Consider the following 12,581-nt stretch of genomic DNA (forward strand, 5'->3'; position numbering starts at 1 on the left):
CGGATTACCTCGCTGAATCCTTTTTAGGCAGGGACCCTTATTTTCTAATTGTCCCAATAAGTGGCTTTCTCCAGAGCCCATTTTAATGTGGAGAAACTCACTTGCAACAATTTTCTCGCCGACGTGTAATGCTCGTAATTTCCGATGTGCAGATCTGCTTAAAGAAAAGACTCTCAAACAAAAATCAGTGCACTGTTCAAAATATAAAACAAAAATCAACAGTAAAACTTTAAAAGAACCCCTACTAAAAGCTTAATAAAAGAATGCAACTTAGTCTTTCTGAAAGACACACACTGTATAAATCTCCGAATGCAATATCTGTGCTGTAAATTATATTATTAATGCAATGGTGATGATGATTATTATTTAGCAATAGCAGTAAAATAATTTCCCTGCTCCACACTCCCTCTCTCGCCCTCTGGAACACCAGAGGTCGCAATACATTGTGTCCTCGCTCTGACCCTCTCTCGTGGTCCAGAGATCTTCTGCAAAGGAAACAAAACCCCATTTCCCCTCTAATCAATTGAGTTTAAGCATATAAGCAATTACTCCTGCATAACTTTGATCATAGCTAAATGCTGGCTAGACACAACTCCTGTGTGTTGACACTAACTTCCCTTTAACCTCACATTTCCTATGTTATATCCTGTTTTGATATAACTCTTTTTATTTCATTTTGCTCCTTTTAATGTAAAAATACCTTCTAATTCTAATTTATCAGCCGTAACCAAAATATATGCTTTCCTTCCTCTTTGGTCCGTCTTTAAGTTCAGTTAAAAGCTAAACGAATTTCAGGCCTTTTGCCTGGAATCAATACTCTCATGTGTGTTTCTGGACTCTGTGTCTGTAAGCGTGTGCAATCCCTCAATAACTCATATCCTCCTCACAGTAGATTGGCCAATCATAGCGCTAGCCAAAAGCTCGTGACCCTCAAGAGACGAATTGAGCCACAACTCCTTTAAAGGCACAGAATGCAATATGTATAAAAAATCATTTCTACTTATAAGCTCTCCCCTTTATCCTAAAAATAAATCTATGTAATATCTGTATGTGTAAGCCTACATTATAACCACTACTTCCTAGAAATCAACGTGTCCCACAATTTCCCTCTAAAATTTGTACACAGCTTTAAAACACTGGCATTGTATCTTCTAAACAGGATTCAGTTCACTTTAATCCTTTAACCTTAACATAAAAATAGCAGTTTCTGTTTACCATATCCAAATGACCAAAAAGTCATAAAATGATCCTAAATTCTTTAACAATTAAATTATTAAACCCTAAATTCCCCCTTTATTTTGACACACATTCACTGACCTGTAATCACACCATATTTTGCTAATAGTGGAGCCTCCCGCGTCAGATTCTCCACCCTCAGCAAAATTAGCTCATTCATTTTTTATTTTCGATAGGAAACTAATTCCTTATGTTTTGGACTGGATTGAATCGCTACAATCCTTTTCGACAGGGACTTACGACCTGATCAGATCCCCACAGGTAGCTTTCCCCTTGGCCAGTTGTAATCTGGAAAGCCCACCTTATATTTGCTCTTCCCGAGAATTTATCAGCGCTGTTATCCACTGTTACAGGCCTGCTTAGAACAAAAATGAGGAATAAAAAGAGAGCTGATTATTAGCTCATGAAAACACAAAACAAAATCACCTGACAGGTTTTCTCTAAGTGCACTGTTACAAAAATAATGGGCCCCTCTCAGACATGTCCATGTTTCCTAAAACTCCCTCTATTAAAAACAAAAACAACAACAACCCGAACCTCACTGACAGAATCACCCCATCACCACAACCTCAACAACCTTACGCACACAAATATTGACCCCGCAGTCCTGACACTCCCGGGTCAACTCACATAATTACACCTCCTCAATACACCGAAAGTCTTGTTAAAACCACACAATTTGCACACAACAATCACCCCCTTACGACAACATGTAATCACTAAACTATAAGTTTCCGATGCAAATCTGCACTCCTCTTCTGTCTGCTATGGTTAAAACTACTTTAATCACTTTTTCTTTGTTCATGACTCACTCCCTTTGTCATATAGCTTCTTTGAATTTCCTCTACTTCAAACTCAAATGTATTCTATTAAACATTCACACCATTCCATCACTCATACAAACAGCAAGCTGTTCTTCATTGCGTATGTTTGTGTTCGTAGCCAGGTTTAATCAATGTCTATGCATTAATCATTATGAGCTTGTCCTTGTAAGGCTAATGCATTTTCTGCTTGTGTATGTGAATTTGCATATGTTGCCTTCGCAGTGTTTCAGACTCCTGCACATTTCTCCACTTAAGCCGTCAGTTTTCCTACCCAAATTTGCTAACCCAAATTTTAAGTTCCCACCTTATTAACAGCATTCCTGGTCCTCAGCCAGAAGTTAGGGCCCACTTGTCAGGTCTATGGAGACATGGCGCTGTGGACAATTCAACCAGAAACTTGCCTTATCATATCCAGTCAAGTTAACCTATAGGTTTCTTCCAACCGCTGCACGTGGAGAATTGATCCAGGTCTGTTTCGCCCCTGAAGAAACACAACTGAGACATTTTATTATTATCGTGAGTACTTAAACTACCCGTTTCCCTCTCTCTGGTCAGAAATACCAGCTTATGTCATGTGTATAAGTGTAAGCAGGTCTTCATTGCTTTTCCTATGTATTTTGTTAATGTTCAGTGAGTGTAAGCTGCTTTCTTCATTGCCTCTGTATGTTATAATCAGGTTTAATTCGCACATCCTTTCACTGATTTCTTAATTCAAAACTATCTCACTTCTGATTCTTTCCAGAAATAATTTCACATGTAACACTTTGTGTATGTGTGTTTTCCATTCATTCACGTAGTTGTCAGTTATTTTCTTTCTTCATTTTCCCTTTTTTCTGGTGGACATCTCTAAACACCATCATGAGTTCAGGGTTTCATTTCAATCCAATTATACCCTGTATTCTTGCAGTCGAACTCGTCCGGCTTCACCTCTCACTGGTCCCCGTCCTCTTTTCTCAGTGTCCTTTTGTTGTCTTGAAGTCTCCAGCAAACACAGTCCGTTTCTTCTCTGTTTCTCTTCAGTATTTTCCTTTTGGATTAAGTCCCAGCCTAAGTTTTTCTTTGAAAGAAGCCTCTAGTGTCCATTCTTATATTTCAGTACATAACTGAAACCAATTTAGTCGAGGAGGGTAAGAACAGCCTGCACTTTCGCCGTCCATGTTTCATCACGTGGTTTCTTCTTCTCTGTTGATCCTTTCAGTCGTCTATTTCAAGATTACTCCAAGCATGGCAAATCTGACAATCAGTGTCCAGTGCTTTCCCACCGTTCAACTGTCCAGCCTGTCATTCACAGTGCACGTTTCCATCTCGTAGTTCCTTCCATGCTGCTGGTCCCATCAGTTTGGTTTCAGTGTTAACGGTTCAGTTGCACTATCTTTTGCCTGCTATTAATTCTTCCCAAATCCACGATGTTCTGTTGGTCTTCATCAGAAGATTAACTGTCCTTTGAGCTTCTTCTCAGGATGGGGACAAGTGGGAGGTCAAGCTGTAAAATTTTAAACCAAACTTTGGCTTGTTTTCTCCCAATTATGTTAATCTATGGTTTTGCTGCTATGCTCACAATTCTAGGTTGAGAAAAGTCCACCTTTATCTATTTGGGGCCTATATATATTGACACACTAAACCATAGCATTAATATCATTTTCATTTCTTTCCTTAAAGCCTCCATTGCTTCATGTGGCCAGAGTCTGCCTCTTCTGTTTTCCTCTCTGGGTGCTCACTCCTTATATGGGCATGCAAACTTCCTGTCACACACACACACACAGCCCCCACCTTTTCTTTCTTTCAGGAACACAGAGCCACGCGGCTCTCATGCACTTCACCAAGCCCCCCTCTCTGCAGCTTCTTGAGACAGAGAGAGAGAGACGCTTTTCCTTTTTTCTCTACCACAAACAAAAGCAAGCCTGTACATGCAAGCTTTTAAACAATATAAGCGCTCTCAATGTAATTTACACTTTATTTACATACACGGGTAATTTACATTCTATTTACATACACGGGTAATTTACATTCTATTTACATACACGGGTAATTTACATTCTATTTACATACACGGGCCCGTATAAACGTATGAAAACACCATATGCCAGAACAACTTATCTTCTTCATTTCTCTACCGGTGTTCCTAAGTTTTACCGACTAATTTAAAAGCATCTTTCAGCCCAGGGCCGCGCCTTGCTAATCAATTAAACCCGCTTCGAGGACGCCCCCGCCGAGAGCGGTCAGATTCCTAAGCCCTACTTAATTTATAACTGCTTCCCGCCAGGCAACAAGGACCTCCACCAGCCACGTGAAATATCACAGTTCACGCTTTTGGCTTTACTTAAAGTTCACAAGTCCCCGACGTTGAATAGTCGCAGCCGGGTCGCACCCTGTCAATCAAACAGCGCAGTAAGGAAAGTGATCCCCTTGATCACTTTAGTTTTTAAGGGGGGCTCGAAATCCCCCGGGTACCACCCGAGCTTTTAACCTGACCGTGCGTCCACGATCAGGGGTCGCCGCCACACGCTGAGCAACTGCACTCTTAGGGGCCGCGCCCCAGTCCTAAGACAATTTATTCAAGTGTATTATAAGCATCACTCCCGGGTCTTAGCCCGCGGTTATTTCGACGCCCGAACCGCGTTCTGCTGATCAATCAGACCGAATACCCTAAACTACTGGTTGGCTGGCTGGCCTCCCCAGTCAACCCTCATCACTTTAAACACACACCGTATTGACTTAAACACATAACCTCTTAACTCAAAATTCACCCCCAAAATAAACAGCAATAAATTTAGTCAGTCCAATATTCCCCAAACTTTTATCACTAATTACCCCAAAATCACCACGGACACAGACCAGAAGCTCTACTGAGTGAACATTTAATTTAGCTTAATTTCCAATTTAGCACCTTTGGATATTTCTTGAATCAACAGGTGGTGCTTACCTCCTATTTCGGGGCCCATCACTCAGTCGACCTCCTGACTGTCCGTCTGTTTGACACCACTATACCTCAGCCAAACTCCATTTTTCCCTCCTCAAACCGGGTTTTCGGCACCAAGACTGTCGTGGTTTCAGTGAGTGTAAATCAAAAATATCAAATGTTCAGATATTATTTGCAGATACAGAAAGTGTTAGTTGTAGCAGCACAAATGTCAGTCCAGATCTCTTTGAAAATCACCAGCAAGTTACCTGGAGATCTTTACACAACAGTCATAATGAATGACTGAATGACTTTAGCTTTATGCTAGTTATATACTTACTTATACTACTTGGAAATTGTATATATATGTATATATATCCATTTTCAGCTTTATGAAAATAATCAGGTAATAATAATAATAATCAAGAGCCAAAGCCTAACTTAATACCTTTATGACAAAAAATAATACATTTGAAACAGAAGAAACTAGCAAAATTTAACAAAACAGTCAAAATTAACAATGAAAATCAAATGTTTTTACATAAAATTATACACACAAAAAGGGGAAAAAAGAAGTCTATATGAGGTTTCAAAGAAATGTGTAATGTTTTCAAACTCAATGTGACCTTTCTCCTGGGGGGGGCATATGGGGGGCATATGGAAAAGAAATAGTAAAAACTTATAAAAGACTTGCACAAGATGTGGCCCTCTCCATATAGTGAATCATATAAGGCTTATATGATTTACTCATGAAAGTAGCCACGTTCTCATTACTTTCATATATTGTTTTAGTAAGTATCCAAAACATGCAAGTTTCATTTATACAATTTTTCAAGGGATCTTATACAAGTTTCACACAAGACAGATACAAACTTTATAAGATTTATATATATCTTTTCCATATTAGGAGGGGGGGGGGGGGGGTCATAAGGCAGAGGTAAACTTGATGAAATGAATGAAAACATTTCATTCATGAGTTCATGAAAAATGATTTAAACATTGACTTTTGTCTTTAATTGCTCGATATTCTTTAGCTCTTCACCTCGTGTCACTAAAACATCTTTGACTGGAACAATTGAGTTTGTTCTGGCACCCCAGACCTCAGTCTGCTAGAGATCTGGAGGATCTTGTGAGGTTTGCTGCAACATGAAAATATAAAGGAGAAAAGAAAGAATCTAAGATATTAATTTTTCCAACACAGCTAATAGTCACAGCTAATACAGTTGGTGCTGTTTGGTTATTTGAACCTCAGCTCACCTGGTCCACATGTCAAATCATCTTTGAGCAAAATACTGAACCCTGAGTGTTAGTGTATATATGTATATGCTTTTCCTTTATGGAGTGCTCATCATGATCATCTCTCATTAATGATTTTTCACTTCCTGTATTCTATATAAATTCTTGCTGTGATGCACTCTATACCTGCCTCTCTTTCTTCCTCTTTGCATATAAACCGAGTTCTTGTCATCTTCTCTCAGATTTGTTTTCTCATGTATTCAGCATTCTGGGTGTCTTTTTGAACTAATTTCCTGTGTACCAAGCCTTGATTTACAACTGTGAATATCATCTATTTGGGGAGTGCATCTCAGTAGTTTCGTATGTTCCAGTAAAATCTTTTCCCCAAACTGAGACACCATATAAGCTCTGGTACCAAGACTCAGTGCTTCTTCTGTGTTTTTAACCTTTCATGCATGAATTATGACAGCCTCGAGGCATGAAAAAAAGAAAAAATGTTCATTTTTTTCAACATGTCCTATTCAAAGAGTTTTTTACATGTCCACTTTGGTGGACAACATACATTTTGACTTGTGAATTTGACAAATGAATAAATAATATACATAAAAATAAAAATATTTTAAAATACATTTTAAATATATTTTATAACAATATATATAAAAAATATAACCCTGCCACCCACTGGAAGAACTAAAGGTACTTTTCTAGTTGCAGAGTGGAAACATGAACGTTGAAGAAGGTGTACCACAAAGAAAATGTCCCCAGAGTCAGTGATTAACTCTGAGCACTTTAACCACTTTTACCACTTCTTCACAACTTTCATTTCCTTTTCTCTCTCTCGCAATGTATACAAAAACGGCCAACAAAAAGCACAGAGGGTGATTCAAATGTTTAAATTTAGAAGTTTACTGTTCTTACAGAAATAAAAAAAAATGTAAACTTAAAAAATAAAAACTATTTCAGCTCAAACTTGATAATTCTGGTGTTCTTCAAGCCTTGAATAAATTTGAAGGAAAAATAATAAAGTATCTCAATATGAAATGATAAGTTGGTGAGTAATAAAAGAAACTATATACATCCAGACACATTTATTCTGTGTTTTATTTTTTATTGAACAAACTCGCTGTCGATGGATGCAGTTTTGGTATTTTGCTCCATCACAGTTTGCCATGTTTACTGGCAGAGCTGGAAGCGATGAGAGATTTTTCAGCTGCGTTCTTCTTCTGGTATGAACATTCAGCCTGTGGCTCCTAATATAGTGATATTATTATTTAGTCTTTTTCTTATTTTGTGCAGCCTCCAAACGTTTCAAAACCTGGTCATAAAAATAAACTAAACTGCATGGTCAACATAAAAACAATAATTTGTCATTTGTTTGTAAAGTGATTTTTTTAATTCGGGCAGACACAATAAAAAATGGTCTTTGAGCTTCATGGTTGAATCAGTCTTACAAATACTGACAACGATTCTACAGCCAAACAGAAAAGAGCTACGTTCATGCATTCATCAGGAAGATTTTTCTTACCTGCAGAGGAAGACAGCTAGTGTGATGCCACATAAAAAGAATCCAGCTGCAGGTGGGAGAAAGTGTAGAAGATACTTTGATGAAGTGGATTCTGTATAAAACAAAAAAACCCAGCAGTGAATTCATTTAAATTGGTTATTGAAGTGATTGGCAGTGTTTTTTGTCCTACCTACCTTTTAGGTTCTGAGACACAGTTAAGTTCCATGTAATGCTGTATAGGCCACTTCTGTCTGTTATCTTACACGTATAAAGTCCTTCATCTTCAGGTTGAGCACTAAAAATAATTAGCTTTGTGGGGAACTCGTGATTTATTTTTTGTCTGTGAAATGAGAAATTTGAATGTGTGCGATTCAGCACAATGGAATATTGAAAAACAGATCTTTTGCTGGTCCAGGTGATTAGTGTTGCATTTTTCTCAGATATGTTGCAAGTCAGCATCACTGAGTCTCCTCTGAACGCCAGCATAGCTCTGTCGTCATCTTTAAGAATCTCTAAAGTTAAAGGAAAATAATACATTTAAAATTATACTTGGATGAAGTGGATTCTGCATAAAATCAGAAGTTAATTAATTTAAATTTCTTGGTTGACCTTTACTAGAAGTGATTCATCTGCCTTTTTTTGTACTACCTACCTTTGGGGTTCTCAGACACAGTTAAATTCCATGTAAAGCTGTTTACGCCACGCCTGTCTGTTATGCTACATGTATAAAGTCCTTCATCTTCAGGTTGAGCACTAAAGATAATTAGCTCTGTAGGGAACTCATGATTTATTTTCAGTCTATAAAATGAGAAATTTGAAAAGTTGCGATTCAGCAAAATGGAATATTGAAAAACAGATCTGTTGTTGATCCAGGAGATTTGTGTTGCATTTTTCTCAGATATGTTGCAAGTTAGCATCACCGAATCTCCTGTGGACACCAGCAAAGCTCTGTGGTCGTCTTTAGCAATTGCTAAAGTTTAAAGGAGACAATCAGTCAATGTAAAATTATATCTGCATTTAATCTACTTAAAAGAAAAAACCCACACAAATGTGCTCTTTACCTGCAAACACATGCCACATCACTAACAGCTGAATGAAGAGTAGTACCACTCGATTTAGCTGGAATATCATGACTGCAAGACAGAGAGGGAAACAGACCTAAACTTTACTGTCAGCTTTACGTGTATCTGAGGAAGAGCTGTAAAAAAAGAGGAAGTGGTTTGTTGCAGTTGAAACTCAACACAAATGTATGTGAATGATGTTTTTTGAGAAAATATTTTGAAGGTAATATATACAATATTTCAGGTTCACAACAAATTGTCATTGTTCAAACATAGAAAGTGAAGTGGGAATATAATTATACGACAAATAATTGTCTCCTATACTTTAATCACTCATGTGACTCACTTGTGTAGAGAGGCAACTTTGAACTGCAACACTATATCACCACCTCTGAAAATGACACCTAAACACTGTGGTGTGCTTTATATTGTAAAGTTGGACTGATTGGTTCACTGCAGTAAAGACTGTGTACTTCACACAGTTGTGAAATTTCAGAAAGTTAGATTTTTGAAAGCAAAACGCAAGGACCCAAGGTTTCCCAAAGTTAGATATCATATCAATCACCTCTACCTTACTACTGACATTTCTTCTTTTCAGTGTCTTCCTTGGCTGATTCATCCTTTTAAAAATACAAATAGTTTGGGGTGCTCACTAAATTAATATATTTATTTTATAATGGGAGAATTTCTCGAGTTTGAATATTTTATAAATAAAACGAAAGTTCAATTTACCCATTTTATCTGCAGTTCATCATACATATTATTTATTAGTATTTTTATTTTATTTTATTTTACTTGTATTTTTTAACACTGTACCTCAAACTCTTGTTAGTTTCTTATATTTACAAGCACCCCCAAAATTTGCAGACTTGCACAGAGATGGTAAAACTCTGATGACTGATAATGGAGACGAAGACAACAGATGACGAGGACAGGGAGGAACAGGGGTTTAAATGCACCAAGGAGACAATCAGAGAGAACTCGGCACAACTGGAGACATTTAAGGATGCATGGACTGACAGAGACAGGGAAGAAGTCTCATCGTGACGAGTAAAGTTTATCTTGCCTGGCTGGGCAGTTCTCTGGGTGCTCAGCACCCTCAAAGCTCTGATCCTAGAATCGCCCCCGCCTGCCACGGGGTTATAGTGAGCCGCCTGGAAAGCCATTTCCCGGCGGCTTTGCAGCACCAACAACTGGGGTGTGTCTCCTCCATGCGAGTGTCAGGCAGGGGTGGATCTAGAAGGGTGGCGTGTGGTGGCAAGTGCCACCCTAAAATGATCTCTTGCCAACCAAGTGCCACCCTTGTTTTGCATATGACAGTGTTGATTTTTAAAATAAAATAGCATGAACATTTTGAGCGTAGTTACAGTTAACAGTGTATAGAAATGCTAAAACTGAATTTATTGCATAGTGTTACCCCCCTCCACAATTAACAAATGGTTCAGCCCATAGGATCAGCTCTTTTCTTGTTTTCAGTAGCAACCAATGCTTATGATTGTGCCAGAGCACATTTTGAACAACACCATGGGGATTTCAGATTTCACACAGGTGGTTGGTTGTTACACTCTGGAAATGGAATGAAGGTGAGTGTTATTAACCCTCTGGGGTCCACAGACATGCTGCACCTCCAAATCACATGACTGATTTAAGCATGGAAACAAGGTGCAGCCACGATGAGTCTTTATTTCAGCCCGTGTTGAAAATTCGGACTGTAAAGTATACACCGGTTTTTACAATTTAATTACACCACATTTACTCAGGGCCTTCTGAAGATAACCACTGGGATAACCACATTTAATCAGGGCCTTCGGAAGGCCCTGATTAAATGTGGTTATCCCAGCTGGACTTTTGTCAAAGCTGGGAAGGCACCTAAAGAAAGCTCCAGCCGATCCAGGAGAGAAGGACAACCGCTGCCCAAGCGAAAACCTGTAGTGATCCCATATGTGTCAGGAGTATCGGAGCATTTGAGACGCATTTTTTCTAAACACCGGGTCTCTGTGGCTTTTAAACCCCAAAACAAGCTGCGCCAAAAATCGGTCCACCCCCAAGGATTGAGTCCCCCGACACAGAGTAACATAGTGTACGCTGTTAAGTGCCAGGAGGATTGCCAGGATTTATACATCGGGGAAACCAAACAACCTCTGGCGAAGCGGATGGCACAACACAGAAGAGCTACCTCGTCAGGCCAGGACTCTGCAGTCTATGTACACCTACAGACCAGTGGACACTCTTTCAATGATGAGGATGTACACATCTTGGACAGGGAGGAACGCTGGTTTGAGCGCGGAGTCAAGGAGGCCATTTACGTGAAAAGGGAAAGACCATCTCTGAATCGAGGAGGGGGCCTAAGGGTACATCTTTCGCCATCTTACAATGCTGTGATTGCAGCCATTCCCCAACTCTCTGTGAATGGTACTCATGGCCATTGGTCAGTGGTCTTTGATCAGTGGGTTTTGGTCAGTGGTTGTTGATCAATGGTCATGAGAATTTGCATAATTAGGCTGGTTTCAGTCATTATGCAAATGTACTGTTTACAAGATTTGGGGAAACCTGCAGTCAGTTGAGACTGAAAAAGTCACTTGGATGAGTGACGAAACGTTTCTCCCACAAGACGCTACGTCCAGATGAACAGAATCAACTTTTGGAGAATATAATATGTCAGTCTTGAAAAGTCACTTTAAAATTGGGAGGTTGATTTAAGGTACAGTGTCTATCTGTAATCTCACCACTAGATGTCAGGAGATTGCAGATTGCAGTCAAATTAATTCTGTGTTCTTACTCCTCTCATTTCAAGTGCAACTGGAGGGGTAGTGTGAATGCTGTAGCACAAATACTCGACCACTGTTCATCTGTAGTGATTCTACCAGAAGGAAATATTTAAAATCCAAAAGATTGTTTTATCTTTTTTTTTTTTTTTTTGGATATGCTGCAAGTCAACATCACCAAGTCTCTTCTTGACAATGACACAACTCTGTACTCGTCTATAAAAATATCTAAGATCTAAAGAAAAAAATAAATATAAAAATACAAAATGTCAAAACAGAATAACTAAACTCCAAAAATATACATTAACATAAAAAAAAACTTTTGTTCATTTGATATTTATTACTGAATATTTAAAGAAACCTTACTAAGCAAACATGTACTACATCCACATTAATGAACTATATAAAATACAAATAATTATACTCAAAATTATTGCAAGTATATCAAAAAGCAAAAGTCTGCACTTTGCACTTTATTTTTTCTGCAGTGAAACTTCTTTAAAAATGCTTAAAAACAACAAAGCAAACAAAATTAATAAATAAAATTACAACACTGTTGTACAACACTCAGAGAGAGACCTGCCTTGGTGGAGTTCTGAATTTCCTGAGGGCTTATTGTAGGAAAATGGTTTAGGGAGCTTGAAGTCCTGTATAAATAAATATACTTGACACCCTAAAGACATCCACTATGCCCATTCCCTGCTCACATTTTAATACTTGGACTACTGAAACCGGATTCACAGTTTCGAATACTGACACTGCACTTTGGTGCAGACCTGCAGTTGATTTAGTTTAGTTCTCTTCATCTTCCTTTGATGCAAACTTTCTCCTAACTGGGTGCTCCTTGTGAACACACAGATTGGATGGGAGTGGTTGGAACTGCTCTATTCGTGGCCAGAGATGTGTTTCTGAGTTGAAGAGGATATTGTAGCCCTGTTGTCCTCCTGCTTCCCTGAAAAACATCCATGTCTCTGTCAGGGTCCTGGGTCTGAGCGACCCAGGGACCCTGAGCAGTTATGGAGTAATATTATAATGTATGTATTTTGTATTGCTGTC

General features: G+C 38.6%; 1 protein-coding gene across 1 annotated transcript in view; it reads right to left on the reverse strand.

Moving 5' to 3' along the window:
• Window positions 1-8,830, reverse strand: part of LOC146370755 (uncharacterized) — a 38,274-nt gene extending 29,444 nt beyond the window's left edge. The window contains exons 1-2 of the mRNA XM_084954545.1: window positions 8,761-8,830; window positions 8,352-8,669 (exon numbers count right to left, since the gene is read on the reverse strand). Coding sequence (XP_084810671.1) covers window positions 8,352-8,669; window positions 8,761-8,830 — 388 coding nt within the window. The remainder of the gene's footprint in view (window positions 1-8,351; window positions 8,670-8,760) is intronic.
• Between the last annotated feature and the right edge of the window lie 3,751 nt (window positions 8,831-12,581).

The sequence above is a fragment of the Perissodus microlepis genome, chromosome 16, assembly GCF_051167445.1.
Source record: "Perissodus microlepis isolate ML-2025 ecotype Zambia chromosome 16, ASM5116744v1, whole genome shotgun sequence".
NCBI classification, from domain to species: domain Eukaryota; kingdom Metazoa; phylum Chordata; class Actinopteri; order Cichliformes; family Cichlidae; genus Perissodus; species Perissodus microlepis.